The sequence below is a fragment of the Vulpes vulpes genome, chromosome 4, assembly GCF_048418805.1.
Source record: "Vulpes vulpes isolate BD-2025 chromosome 4, VulVul3, whole genome shotgun sequence".
In the NCBI taxonomy this organism is placed as follows: Eukaryota; Metazoa; Chordata; class Mammalia; order Carnivora; family Canidae; genus Vulpes; species Vulpes vulpes.
In genome coordinates, this window is record NC_132783.1 from 113993265 (window position 1) to 114008804 (window position 15540).

At 46.1% G+C, this 15540-nt stretch overlaps 1 protein-coding gene across 2 annotated transcripts in view; it reads right to left on the bottom strand.

Moving 5' to 3' along the window:
- Positions 1-8070: 8070 nt before the first annotated feature.
- GALNT10 (polypeptide N-acetylgalactosaminyltransferase 10) overlaps positions 8071-15540 on the bottom strand; it is a 215322-nt gene continuing 207852 nt past the window's right edge. For both annotated transcript variants that reach the window (XM_026008154.2, XM_072756779.1), the window contains exons 11-12: positions 12815-12964; positions 8071-12104 (exon numbers count right to left, since the gene is read on the bottom strand). In XM_026008154.2, the coding sequence (XP_025863939.2) occupies positions 11946-12104; positions 12815-12964 (309 nt within the window). In that variant the 3' untranslated portion in view covers positions 8071-11945. The remainder of the gene's footprint in view (positions 12105-12814; positions 12965-15540) is intronic.

Consider the following 15540-nt stretch of genomic DNA (forward strand, 5'->3'; position numbering starts at 1 on the left):
TTAAAACTATTTTTTTTTCTTAAAGATTTTATATTTATTTATTTATCTGAGTCTCCCTGCAGGGAACCTGATGTGGGACTCAATCCCAGGACCCCAGGATCACAAACTGAGCACAACCACTGAGCCACCCAGGTGTCCCAGTAAGCATTTTTTCAAGAAATCAATTTAAATATACATAACTATACCAAGAGATTTAAGTAATAAAAAAGGTACAAAGCAATATGTAGAGTATGAATTATATTTGTTTTCCTTAAAAATTTTATACACAATTACACCTTTTATGGAAACACAAAAAACTAGTAATGTGGTTGCCTCCGTGGTGGGAGCTATAGGTCAAGGGAAGAAAGGTAGGAAGAATTTGAATTTTATAACCTCTTTTCCTGTTAGATATTTATGATGTGCCTATATTTCTTTTATAGTAATAGTAAGGAAAATACCGTCCTTTGGTACTATTATTTAATAGGAAATTTGGAATAACAAAAAAGTTGGAAGAATCTCAGATGAAGGATAGTCATTTAAATGGAATAAATTTGGCTTTATGAAAACCCCACAACATTGTCCTTATTTTCTTCATCTTGCTGAGGACCTATGAAAGCTTCCCCTAGCTCTGGATCTGGTTTGCAGCCTGGCACTTGACAGGCCTTGGCTATTGGCCAGTGATAGCTATTGGCATGATGGGTAGGAGCAAAGGCCCTGGTTTGAGTTACATCTCTGCCACTTCACTGGCTGTAGGACTGTTGACAACTTACATGAACTATATGAGTCTCAGTTTTCTTTGTCTGTAAAATGGGATGATAATACTACTCTGATGGGGCTATTGTGAGGATCAAATGTGATAATGTAGAGCGCTTGGCACAGTGTCTTGCATATAGTGAATGTTCATCCATTAATGACATGCTGACACCGCTAAACTTCCCATTGTACCCAAGATCAGATTTTTGCGTGTTAGGGAAGGAGACATCATATTGCATGATGGCAGGGCAGTGCTGCTTACCTACCAGTTGCTCGGTTTCCATTCAGGCAGTCTCCATATCCATTGGCGCAGCAATGATTGGGAAAGTACTTGATCATTTTGTTGCATCTTAACTTTATTTAAAAAAAAAATCTGTGAATGGAAAAATCAAAGTACTAATAGTAGTGATAAGAAATAGGTGTATATCAAGAAAGAATGGAAGGAAATGTATGCAAATCATACATATGATAAGGGACTTGTATTCAGAATATGTAGTGAACTCTTATAATTCAACAATAAAAAATACAAGCCAATTAAAAAGTGGGTAAAGAGTTGTTTGTTTTTAAGCACCAGAGTCCATTGAGGTCTTTTATTTGCACGTATGTATTACATCCCTAGAATCCCAGGATTTTCCCTCCCGTGTGGTTTCATCTTGCTTTTTCATGGTCTTTGAAGCTAGCTGAGGTTGTCAGTACAATGAAACCAAACCAGTAGGTCAGGAGCAGATTATTCTGCCGTTTTTCTAGATCTTTGAGTTGTATATCAAATCTGGGGCTGATCACTCCATACTTGTTTCACTTGCCTGTGAGGTTTACAATTTTACCAATTTTGTGATCCTCAGTGATTTCTAATTCACCAGTGTAACCATGCTTCATCATCATAGAAACTGGATAATGATTTCGGTGCATGGCCTAATAAGAACCTGGTGTTTGCCTCTCTTTTTGGAATTGTTAATGCTCTTGAGAGCATCTGCCAGGACATCTATGTGCACCATTATGGTGGCATGGAAAGCTGGTGGAAAGAGGTAAAGATTTTGAATAGACATTTCTCCAAAGAAGATATACAAATGGCCTAAAAGCACATGAAAAGATGCTCGACATCACTAATCATTAGGGGAATGTAAACCAAAACCACAATATTACTTTGTACCTGCTAGGAGGGTTATAATACATAAGACAGCTAATAGCAAGTATTGCTGAAAATGTGGAGAAGTTGAAACCACATATTGCTGGTAGGAATGCAAAAACATTGCATCCATCTTGGACAAACAGTTTAGCAGTTCCTCAAAATGTTAAATGTAGACTTACACATGACCTAGCCATTCTCCTACCGAATGGTAACTACCCGAGGGAGATGAAAACATACGTCCACACAAAAACGTGTACATGAATGCTCATGCAGTGTTATTCATAATAGCTGAAAGGTGGAAACAAATGTCAACTGGTGAATCGATAAACAAAATGTAGTATTTCCAGGTACATTATTATTCTGCGATAAAAAGGAATGAAGGGCTGACACGTTATGGTATGGATGAATCTTGAAAATATTATGCTAAGCGAAAGCCAGACCCAAAGGCTACATGTTGCATGATTCCATTCATGTGAAATATCCAGAAAAGATAAGTCCATGGAGATCAGCAGTTACCAATGGCAAGGGAATGGGGAGGTCGGGTGGGGAGTGATTGCCAATGGACATGGGGTTTCTTTGGGGGGACAAAAATTCTGTAATTTGGGGTGCCTGAGTGACTCGGTTGGGTGACTGACTCTTGGTTTTGGCTCAGGTCATGATCTCATGGGTCATGGGATTGGGTCTGTGCTCAGCAGGGAGTCTGCTTGAAGATTCCCTCTGCCCCTCCCCAACTTGTGGGTGCACATGTGTGTGTGGGTGCATGCTCTCTCTTTCTCAAATAAGTCTTTAAAAAAATATTTTGGAATTAAAAAGTGATGATGGTTGCACAACCTTGTAAATACACTAAAGAATACTGAATTATACAATTTAAATGGGTGAATTATATTTCAATAAAGGAAGTATGTGTATCATTAACTGTAATTGATATAAAGGTAGAAATCATTAGATTTGTTGAAAAGGATGAATCTTTAGTCTCCACTCGATGTTTTTAAGCATTTTGTTTTAAGATTTATTTATTTGAGAGAGAGAGAGAGAGCGCACGCCCCCTCATGTGAGCACTGGGGGGGAGGGGCATAGGGAGAGAGAATCCCAAGCAGGTTCCCCACCTAGCTCAGACCCTGATGCGGGACTCAATCTCATGACCCCAAGATCATGACCTGAGCCCAAATCAAGAGTTGGATGCTCAACCAGATGAGCCACTTGCGCACCCCAAGCTTATTATTATTATTTTTTTAAAGTAAGCTTTAAGCCCATCATGGGGCTTGAACTCATGACCCTGGGATCAAGAGTCACATGCTCCACTGGCTGAGCCAGTCCCCTCTTTATGCAAGTTTTTTGATTAGTGAAGAAAAGTAATCAAATTGGAGATATAGTAGGAAAGGTAGGAAATACATCATCTAAGACTGTATCCAAAAATGCAGGTGTAATTACAACTTATACACCCTTTTTTATTTGCTAGGAACAAATGTGCCCTGTTGATAGGATAAATTTTTTTTGATGGAATAAAGTTTTTGTTTGATTTTTTACTTTTGACATTAGTCCCATTTTCAGAAAACAATTATGTATAGAAGTGGGGGTGTGTATTACCTTGCTCATGGGAAGGCAAAAGATCTCTTCGCCCTCTCTGATTCTCCTTCCTTCCTTCCTTCCTTCCTTCCTTCCTTCCTTCCTTCCATTTATTTATTAAGATTTTATTTATGTATACATGAGAGACGGAGAGAGAGGCAGAGACATAGGCAGAGGGAGAAGCAGGCTCCATGCAGGGAGCCTGATGTGGGACTCGATCCCGCGGGACTCCAGGATCACGCCCTGGGCTAAAGGCAGGCCGTCAACTGCTGAGCCACTGAGGCGTCCCTGATTCTCCTTCCTTTAATGCTAGATCACCAAGCAAACTTTTCCTAAGCAATAATTCAGCCAATACTAGAAAGTTGTACATAATTATTTGGGTCACTAGGTATTTGGGTCACTGAGTCTAATGCGCATAAAAAAATGAACAACTTTTGGGGCAGCCCGGGTGGCTCAGCGGTTTAGCGCTGCCTTCAGCCCAGGGCCTGATCCTGGAGACCCGGGATCGAGTCCCACGTTGGGCTCCCTGCATGGAGCCTGCTTCTCCCTCTGCCTGCGTCTCTGCCTCTCTCTCTCTCTCTCTCTCTCTCTCCCCCGACTGTGTCTCTCATGAATAAATAAATTAAATCTTAAAAAATAAAAAGAACTTTTTATTCGTTTCTCATCTCCGTTTTTTGTGAGCTTAGTCAGGAAAAGTCACCCTTAACTGTTTTGGCCTTAACTAAACATGCAGCTAATGGTGACATAAGTAATAAAGGTTATTGGTCAATTTCACAAAACAAAATTGCAGAGGTAGATGGTTTGTTCATCAGCAGCTCGACAATTTCCCAGGTCCAAATCAGTTCTGCTATGAGCTGGGGATAAAATGGTGGACTGTTAGAGAGAGCCTTGCCCTCCTGAAGTTAAGTGGAGGAGAAAGATATTAACCAAGTAAACAAATGAATAAAATAATTAAAATACTCTTCATTATTATACTGACTTTGTATTTGCAAATGTGCCTACTCACCAAGATATATTTGTACTCTTGAAACCAATACTTGCAACACCTTTGAGGTCACCCGCAGACATGTGCATGTGTAAAGCGCTGAAAAATTTGTCACCCAACAAGCATGTTCCCAGCTGAGGTCGACTGAGTGCTCATGCTTTAAACAAGCAGTCTTTCCGCGGGCTATGTAGTGTCAGGTTTTACATATTTTTGTACTTTATGTTGGTGATTGTGGTTGAAAATATACCCCAAGGATGGTGCGGAGGTGCTATATAGTGTTCCTAAGCTCTAAGACGGAGAACATATGTTCATTAGGTAAGTTTCATTGAGGCATTAGTTATAGTGTTGGCTCTGAGTTCTAATTTGACAAATTAACGACCTATATCTTTAAACAGAGATGCACATAAAACAGGTTATGATCGATCGCCTGATGAAAATGTTGTGAGCAGAAGCTTGTAGGAGCATACACCTGTACTTGCCTTAGGGGTGTGGTTCAGTATTTGCTAATTCAGTGTTCGAGGTGACTCGATAGAACCTAACTACTGTGAACAAGGGGAATGGACTGTATATCAAGTGTCAGGAAGGAGGCTACAAAGGAACTCAGCTTGACAGAGAGTGATGTGTGTGGGAGGTCTCTCGAGAGTGGGCTTCCTCGGGGAGGGGACAGCTAAGCGAGGACCTAAAGGATGGAAAGAAGCTGCCAGGTGGATGGAGAACACTCCAAGTGGAGTGACCAGCAGGGGTCTGGAGGTGAGAACGACTTGACCTGTGGGCACCTGAGACCTGTTGGGGAAGTGATGGAGAAGCAGGCAGGGGCCAGCCCGGAAGGATCCTTAGGACGTGGCTAAGAAGTTTTGGTTTTATATGAGAGGCCTGGGGTAAAGTTACAAGTACTCAGGCATCTCTGGGTCCTTGTTTGTTCTCATCATTTGGCTAGAGAGGCTTTTCCTTATTCACCTCTGTATTTCCAGGGCTGAGGACAGAACTAGGGCCAAATGCTGGGGGCACAGAGCATGGACCGCCATGGGCCCACAGGATATATTTGGTATGCATTTGTTGTCTGAATGACCAAGCCCTGGGATCCTGCAGCTGTAGCTGGGAAGAAACTGTAGCAAGGACTTTTCTCAGAATGTGGATAATGCCAGGATTCAGGCCTCAGCTTCCCAGGCTGAGAGGCCAAGGGTGGGGGAGCTTAGCACAGAGCTCCAGCAAAGGCAGGCCCATCATCCCCTTCTTCCCATGCCCGGTTAGGAGCTGGCAGGAGATCAGATGCTACTTCAATTCCAAGCGGCTCATGAACAAAAGCTACGAAGTTGCTAAGAAACCTGCTTTTCTGAGGGTTCACCAGGTTTTTCTTTGTTTCTATGGCATTGTGTCTGTGAGTGTGCGTGAGCACACCAGGGCCCGTCACCCTGCCAGCCCTGAAGCAGTCAGACCAGAAGGCAGGAACTACAGGCTGCCCTGGGACACCACCAGGGATGCCAGGTATTGCCAAGCCAGGCAGTGGCAGCCCAGGCGTTGAGGGTGAACAAAGAAGAGACAGCTGCCTGCGGCCAGAGGTTGACAGAGCTGTGAGCAGCTGCAGGAAGGAAGCTCTGGATACTGAATCCTGGACCCACTTCAGCAATAGCCCAGAAGCCATAGGGTGGGAGACACCAACAACAGAACTGATAGGGGGGTCTCACTCCCATCCCCTAGCTGAGCTTGGAAAATAATGACAAGGTCTTGTCAAATGGCCTTGACAAGATCAGGGCCACTGCAAAATACCAGATGCAAGATGTGTAGAACTATCCCAGTCCAGGCTGATCATTATCTAATTTGCTCCTGTTCTTCCCATCCTCACACGGAAAATCTGAGGCCTGGGGAGAGGAAGGGACTTTCTCAAGAGTAAATAGCCTATCACAGAGGTAGGAGCACTCTCTCTCAAAAATTCTATGGGCTGTGAGTGGAGGGAAAAAAAGCCTAAAGTATAAGCTGAGACTATATTATTCACCCATTTGTTTCTTCTTCAAATGCTTCTTGTGCCTCTTTACTCAGTGCCAGGAGCACCAAAGCCCCAATCTCAACTAGATATAGAGAAAAAGAGAATCCAAAACTTTGGACCAATTGCCAAGTTCTCCAAATCAGTTTGTGAATGAATGTGCCCCACCACCACCGCCAGAGCGCACACTCTTTGTCCATCTAGGTACTTCAGATACCTTGGATTCTACTCTTGTGGGCTTGGGAGGTCAAGGAGCTAAAATGGATGAGAAATGTAACTTTCCCCTGTCTTCCCACCTGCTCCAGGGAAGAGGGACCTTTCCTCCCAGTGATCGTGATTTTGAGAAGGCATCGGAGGGCTGGCTGCCCTGAATCTTTCATTCTGTATGCCCTAGGTGCCTACTATGTGCCCAGCACCTTGAGCAAGTCTTTCCTAGCTATAAACTTCAGCCAAAGGCACATCTGATGCTCTCACTATGCCCAGTTAAAAACCCTCTAATGGTTCCCACTGCTTTAAAAATAAAGCTCAGAGACTCCTTAACACAGCCCACAAGGCCCTGCAGATTCTGGCTTCTGCTCACCCCCTCCTTCTTTTCTTTCTCTCTCATTCTGCTCCCATCCCACTGACCTTCATACCTGTCATGCTTCCCCTGCACAGGGTCTTTGCACATGCTGCCCCTACACATTGACGGTTTATCCCTTGCTTCCTTTTTTTCCTAGTAAAATAATTTAATCCTTTTTAGAGAAGCCATTAAGATTTTAAAAGAAAATTAACTTAATATCCACCTGGTTCCAGTGCTCAAAACCTGCCACTGTGGTGGGTGAATGGATTCCCCCCTTCTGTTCATCAGCCTTCTCCAAGCCATGGTCCACAGCGGCCTCTGGTGGGCTCTGAGTGACAGCGCCAGTAGGCAGCTTCCGCTCACGGTCAAGGGCAGTCGCACACCAAGTCTCAACCACAGAACCACAGGTGGAGCTGGAAGCATCATCTAAAAACTTCCCATTTTACGGCAGAAAACTGAGGCCTAGTTAGGGGGCAAATTTTCCCAAGACCTCATAGTCTGTTGCAGAGCCAGGCCAGCCAGTGCTCTTTCTACCGCATGATATGACACGTATCTAATATACAAAGCCTCCCAATGTTTTGGTTGATAGAAACGTGTGGCTGATGGGTGAGTTTCAGAAATGAATTATTTCATGCTGTTCTGCCCTGCAGATATTTTCCATTCCTGGGTGTAGTCTTCAGGACCCTTTGTGGGCCACCCTATCTAACCCTGGGAGCTCACCTCCTTCTGTGCCTCCAACATGGCAACTACTTCCTGCCTCAGGGCCTTTGCACTAGCGGTTCCCTTTGCCTGGAACTCTCTCCCCCAAACTGCCTCTTGGCTTACACTCCCTCACGTCTTCCAGCTCTCACAGAGAGGCACTCTCGGACTGGCCTACCTAATGTTCACCCTCTGCTCCAGTCTCTCAAACATTTTTTTTTTTTAATATCCTTCATAGCCCTGCTCACATCTAGAATCATCTTGGTTAGCTGTCGGATGTCTGCCTTTTTCTCTAGAATGATGGCTGTTGGGAATGTGTTCAGTATCCTGGGTACTAAGCAGACACTTGTGGAATACGTGGGGGATGATGGGATGGAAAATGCGTGGGACAAGAACAAGCCAGAGAACACATCAGACAAAGTCTGGAGGTTTATTTAACAACAGTCACAATCACAACTGTACACAGTAAGTCAGTTCTTCACAAAGGCTTACTTTTCCAGGCAGGAGAAGAGAGGTTGGTGGTCTTGAGCATCTCAAGATGGAATACCCAGGCTGCCATCTCAATATTCCCTGCCTGTAGTCCCTTTGGGATCCCAGTCTTCAAGCCAAAAACAGAGCAGGAGCACGACCCTGTTATCTGACAGCAGAATCACAGCCTTCTGGGAAGCAGATGTTGTTGCGAGGACCTTGTCACTTGGGATGTAGATCCAGCTCCCATCCCAGAGGTGGCAGTGGGCCTGGGCTCAGGATCAAGTTTGAACTGAAATATTACTTGGATTTTCACAAAGAGAAAGTAGAAAAGAATTCCAGAACAGGACTGCACTCCTTGCCCCTCTCCTAAAAATCTTCAGAAAACATTAAAAATGCACTGCCTCCCCGGGAATTATAAAACATCACCCGATCTGTACAAACTAAAGGTCGCTGTAGCAAGGAATCCAGATTTCTCAGTTACAACTGTAAAGTGCTTTGCCACTCTGTCGGGACTCCAGAGACAGAAAAACGAAGATGTGCAGGAAGAAATACGGAGTCATTTTCAAGGATCGTCTCTTTCTTAAGGAGAAAAAAAGAAATTCAACAGGTAGGTTTGTAAAGTGACTAGACTGTGGACTTTGGGGATCTATATGCTACATCTGCAACAAGGACTGCTCTTTCTCCCCTAGGTCTAGTGTCACTCTCCTTGTGGAAGTGTCCCCTTCTGCCTCTGAACCAGTTCTTCCTCAAGGGAGAAGGGAGGGCTCCTGGACCATTGTCAAAGTGGAAAGCTCTGGCTGGAGGCACACGGTACAATGGCTTTTCACACGTGTGCCTGCACATTTACCGCCTCCAAGGGCCTTGTATTTACAGCAAAGATGCTCTCTGTATTCCAAAATGCCCCTGGAGGCCCCCTCTGGAAAGGCTGCTGGTGGGCCACAAGGTCATCTACCTCCTAGCCACACCCTGTTTTGTGACCTCATGCTCAGAATAAAGAGAAAAGGGGCCCACATTCTCACTTGGTACCCAGATGAGAGCATCTCCACAGCCTCCTGGCTGCTTGACTGAGCGTCCGCTGGCAGTGCGAGCAGGAACCTGAATCTTTGAGACAGGTGGTTTTCAAAAGTGAGGCTCAAACGAGTGGTCAGTATCTGTCATCAGTTGGTCAGCTAAGCAATGAACTCCTCTCTTTCCTTCCCCTGTCACACACTCAAGTCCCAGCACCTCCGGATTTGGGCTTGGCAAGACCGGCTCAGGGTCACCATCCCTCCTTCGTCGAGGGTGCCAAACCAGACTCAAAAGGGGAACCAACGGATGGAAAAGAGGTAGGCAGAGGCCTGCTTGCTGCTGCTCCTGTTTCGCCCACGGGTCCTGGTCTTGCCGAGGACACGGTCACCCACCTGGAGTGCACCATCTGGGAATCTAGCCTGTGCTCTGCACTCTGTCTAGGGGCTGGGATGGGGGGCTACAGGCATGGCCTCCAAACAGGCCCTCTCCCGGGGGCTGCTGGGGCCCTACCAGGCCACGGACCTAAACGAGTTGTCCAGCTGCCCTTTTCATCTGGGGTGTTACTTGCACGGACTGGAACAACTCTGGCATCAGGCCCTTGAGGGGCTTCTCTGTCTCAGATCCTGCTCTAGGCCCAACGTCTCCTGCTTGAAATGAGAAGTTCAGAAACACTCATCCAACAGAAACTGCACACGCCACCACAAATGTCCCCCCCCACCCAACCCTGCCCCTGTAGGTTTGTCTAGCAAGGCACTAGGAAATTATTCAAGTTTAGGGATTTGCTGTACATTTGCATTTTTTTTCTCTTTAAAAGGCACAGTTTTTATTTTAATGATGCTGCATTGCTTTCTGATGATGAACCCGAATTCTCCTCTCCAAACTTCAACACTCTTGTTTTCCTAGATCCTGGAAGGGGCCTCATCTTCGGCCTCTTTCCTATGGAGGGCCACTTCTAAAGATCTAGCACTCATTTGGAAAAGACAGGAGGGATCAATGAGCAAACTTTTGCAAGCACAGGGGCCACCCCTCCTGTGGCCAGGTGGCCAGGGCAGGGCTTGTGCGGGGGCAGAGTGGAGGAAGTGATGCTTTGCCAGCTATATGCTTAATCGGGGTGGTGGTGGTTGGGAGTGTTTATTTCCCTCCCCCCAGATAAATGATGGCCTTGAGCTCAGCCAGCACCTCAAAGGCAGATTCGTGGCTCTGTTCCCAGATTGATGTCTCACTTAATTGGTAAATGACACAATCCAGAGATCCAAATCTAATTGGAATACTGATTTCAAGTATTTCTCGGACTAGCTGGTGGAAGCCATAGGTTGTAGAATACGATTTCCATTTCTGAATCAGTGGGTGGCAGGCTGGTTACAGAAATGATTCCTATTAGTTTGGGAGCCCTCTGGGAGTCTGACACATAATTAACAAAGCAAAAGGTAAACATGAGGGACTGGCACGGAGCTAGGTGTACATCTGCTCTTGGGCCACTGGGTACTTTACTCCACCGCAGCTGGGGGCGTGGTGGAAGGTTGCAGGGCTTCAGGTCTGTGCTGAGGATCGTGTTACACCAAGGTCTCCGGTATGAGCTGATGGACACAGGTCACCCCCCACCCTTCCCCAACCAACCTTGGATTTCAGAGGTTGTCTCTAGGCTGGGGGCTGCCTATACTTGGCTGGCTCTTTTAAATCACAGTATTCCAGAAATCTATACTAGATGCTAGAATACCAGAATTCTACGTAGCATTCTAGGTTGTGATCCAATGATAGAGTTCTTGGAAAATTCTAGAGTTCCCTATGAGAACTAGAGCCACGATGAGGTCAGAGGCTGGGCATCTTGCCCACAGTCCACCCTGGAGGCCTCCAGACTTTTGTGAGGTGAGCACATCACCCGTCTGCTCCTCTCGAGGCAGGTAAACTGCCCAAGACAGAAAGAGGAAAACGGAAGCACTGAGCAGGGAAATTCAGCCAGCGTATCTGGTTTGGAGGTCTTCTCCCAGGGCATCTTCCACGGGCCCGAGGCCATCTGAACTCAGCTCTGAATAGCTGGTGGCTGAGCTGTCCTGTGCCTGCAGAGCACTAAAGTGGGCATTTCAAGGGCCCAGAGAACAAGGAGAGATCCCACGTGTCCATGGTGGCGGAGGAATGTCTGGGGGTCCCACTTCTGACCCCAGCCCTGGCAGTGGGCCAGTGCTCAGTACTGAACACTGGGAGGAGCCAGGTGTGACTTTCAATTGCATCACCTAGGGCTGTGACACAGGACAGAAGCTGGGCAGTAACTGCAGTTAGCCCACGACTGGCAGATACTAAATGGCTGACACCAGTGGCCCCGAGAAACACGCCCTCCCCTCCCTTCTGCCGGGGATGGAGGGCACTGGGCTGCAAAGCTGCCCACACAGGCAAAAGTCGCCTCTTTTTTTCTGAAGGACCATCACATATGAGCCATCTGAAGGCTAGGCAACCTTGTAAGACCCATTTTTGGGTGGCCTAGGGCTGCCCTGCATTCCTCCCACATAATGCTCAAGGGAACATGGTGACAGTTGAAAAGGCCCTCCTGGATTTCCATTACACCATTGGGGGTCAGAGCAGGCACTGCTCTCTGTGGGGCCTCTTGTGGGGTCTGCTCCCCGCCCCACATCCACCACTGGGCTTCAAGGACCAGGCGGACACCTTGCTCTGGCTTTAAGAACCCTCCTTGCCTGGGACTGGTCGGCCAGCACCTTTCACATCAGGGTGCCCACGGAAGCCCTGCCCGCCTCAGGAGATGAAGGCTGTGGCGGTGCCAGGGAGGACTCTACTAGGCCTGCTGAGGAGACGCGAGGGCTCAGTTCCTATTGAATTTTTCCAAGACTGTCGAGTTGGTGTGTTCAAATAGCCACTGCTGAGTGAGAGAAGAGGGGTTACAGGTGTTCATGAAGATCCGGTGGTCACTTTCACTGCAGTCCATGCAACTGCCACTGACTGGGTGGTACAGGGTCTTGTCCTAGGAAACAGGCAGGTGGTCAGCCACGCGGTGCTGGGGATGTGTCCCAACAGCAGAGGAGTAAGAGCACTGAGGCACTGAGCTAGGGCTGGCCAGCCATTCACCCGCCCCGCCAGGCTGCCCTGCTGAGCACAGTGTGACACCGCCCCCCCCCCCCCCCCCCCAGCTGGCCTGACCCTGTGCCTGAGTTCTGCCCAATGGGATGTGGGCAGAAGTGAAGCATGCCACTTCCAGGCCTGGGCCCTCATTATGCTCATCTCTGGCCAAATTTCACTGGTTCTCGTGGTGTTTTTTTGTTTTGTTTAGATGGACTCAATTGTCAACATTTAAGATTCTAGAGATTTCACATAAAAACCTGGGTTTTGGGGACACCTGGATGGCTCAGTGGTTGTGTCTGCCTGTGGCTTCAGGGTGTGATCCCGGGGTCCTGGGATCAGGTCCTACATCGGGCTCCCCTGGAGAGCCTGCTTCTCCCTCTGCCTATGTCTCTGCCTCTCTCTGTGTGTCTCATGAATAGAAAAATAGAATCTTTAAAAAAAAAATTCTGGGTTTCTGGCTTCTCTCGAATGACTAAGAAGTCAGGCACGGTGGATTTATGGAGCAAATGCATGAGTGAGTGGGCTCTGTCCGGGAAAGGAGTGAGGTACTGCATGCTTGTCTTTTTATAAATCAAGCTGGCTGCCCCATTCCGCCCGCATAGCCTGCCTTACTTTGCGGTACTTCCATAGCTGGTTGCCCTTCATGCTGTGGCAGTCATACAGGGTGACTGGGCTGGTGTTGGAGATGGCGTCAAAGCAGAACTTCTTGGTGTGCTGGGGATCTCCGGGCCGGATGTCCTCCCTCCACGTGAAGGTGAACACCTGTACATACAGGGACATCATCACAGGGACACCAAACCAGGGGATTTCTTTTTTGGAGTGACAGAAAATGGTAAACACAGAAATCCAGAAAACAAGATTGACCACACCTGCTCCAGTCACCCAGCTTCAACGGTTACCAACTCATGGTGAGCTTTGTTACAGCTTTACCCCCACCACAACGCCCTCACCCCCACATTATTCTGAAACAAATTATAGACCTCACATTTCCTCAGTGTACATACTTCACTAAAGTGCTATTGTAACAATAAAAAGTTACCACAAAGTCCTCAATGTCATCAAGGAGCAAGAGTTCAAGTGCTCTTGCTTTAGAAATTTCTCTTCAGTCTGTTTGAATCAGGATCCAAACTAGATTCACACATCGCATTTGGTTGATAAGCGTTTTGTTCAGCAGCTTTGCTGAAGAACAACTGGCATACAATAAATTACACACATTAAAAGTACACAATTTGATATGTTTGACTTGTTTCCAGCTGTGAAACCACTATCATCATCAAGGTAATGAATATATCTCTCACCCCAAAAGTATCCTCATGTCCCTTATGGGCTCTTCCTCCTGTCCCTCCCTGAACCACTCATCTGTTTTCCATCACTAGAGATTGGTTTGCAGTTTCTAGACTTTCATTTTTTTTATTATTATTTTTTAAAGATTTTATTTATTTATTCATGAGAAACAGAGAGAGAGGCAGAGACACAGGCAGAGGGAGAAGCAGGCTCCATGCAGGGAGCCTGATGTGGGACTCGATCCCGGGACTCCAGGATCACGCCCTGGGCTGCAGGCAGCGCCAAACCGCTGAGCCATCCGGGCTGCCCTAGTTTCTAGACTTTTAAATAAAAAGAATCCTACGTGCATATTTTTTGGTATGATTTCTTCCCCCCCAACATAATTTTGTTATGACCGCATTTATCAATAGTCTGTGCCTTGCCATTGCTATGAACATTTGTGTGCAAGTTATTGTACAGACATACACTTTCTTTTCTCTTGGATAAATACCTTGGAGTGGTATGGCTGGATCCTATAACAGATAAATGTTTTTCTTTTTTCTTTTTTTTAATATTTAACTTTCTAAGAAACTGTCAGACCTATTTTCCAAAGTGCTTGTACCATTTACATTCCTACCAGCAGCATATCCTTTCAGCTCTCCTACATTCTTGCCGACCCTTGGTATGGTCAGTCTTCTGAGTTTTAATTTCCATTGCTCCAATGGAGTTAAGCATTTTTAATGTCTTTGCCACTGATATGTGCTTTGCTGAAGTGTCTGTACAAATCTTTTCTTTTTAAGATTTTATTTATCCATGAGAGACACAGAGAGAGAGGCAGAGACATAGGCAGAGGGAGAAGCAGGCTCCATGCAGGGAGCCCGATGTGGGACTCGATCCCAGGACCCCCGGGTCACGCCCTGAGCTGAAGGCAGACGTTCAACCGCTGAGCCACCCAGGTGTCCTGTCTGTATAAATCTTTCACCCATTTTTAAGCTGTTTTCTTAGTATTGAGTTTTGAGAATTTTATATATTCTGGATCCAAGTCCTTTATCAGATCATGTTTTATAAACATTTCCTCCGAGTCTGTGGCTTGCCTTTCTATTTTTCCAACAGTTCTTTTAAAGAACAGAAGTTTAAATTTTTTATTTTTATTTTTAAGAAGTCCAATTTATCGGGGCACTAAGATGGCTCAGTTCGTTAAGTGTTTGCCTTTGGCTCAGGTCATGATCTCGGGGTCCTGGGATGGAGCCCAGCTTGGTGGGGATCTGCTGCTCCTGCTTCCTCTGCTCTTCCCCTCCTGCTTGTTCTCTTTCTCTTTCTCTCAAAGTCCTTAAAAAAGAAGTCCAATTTATCAGTGTTTTTATGGACTATGCTTTTGGCGTTTTATCTAAGAAATAATTGCTTTATCCAAGGTCACAAACACTTTTGCCTGCATTTTCTTCTGAAAGATTTTATTTTTTTTATTTGACAGAGAGAGAGCGAACGAGCACAAGCAGGGGGACAGTAGGCAGAGGGAGAAGCAGGCTCCCCGTGAGGCCTGACATGGGGATTGATCCCAGGACCCTGGGATCATGACCTGAGCCGAAGGCAGATGCTCAACCAACTGAACTACGCAGGCGCCCAAAGATTTTAGGTTTAATGTCAATACTCCATTTTGAGTGAATTTTTGCATATATGTATTGAAGAGGTTTTTTTTGGCATATGGATATCCAATTGTTCCAGCACCATTTGTTGAAAAGATTATTTTTTCTCCACTGAACTGCCTTTAAACATTGGCAAAAATTGATTGTCCATATATGTGGGGGTCCCATTCTGGTTCTCTCAATTCTGCTCCATCGATCTTTTTTTTTTCATCAATCTTTATGTTAATGCCACACTGTCTTGATCACTGACAGCTTATATCTTTTAAAAAAATATTTATTTATTCTTGAGCGACAGAGAGCGAGAGAGAGAGACAGAGACACAGACCGAGGGAGAAGCAGGCTCCATGCAGGGAGCCCGATGTGGGACTCGATCCTGGGTCTCCAGGATCATGCCCTGGGCTGAAGGCGGCGCTAAACCGCTGAGCCACTCGA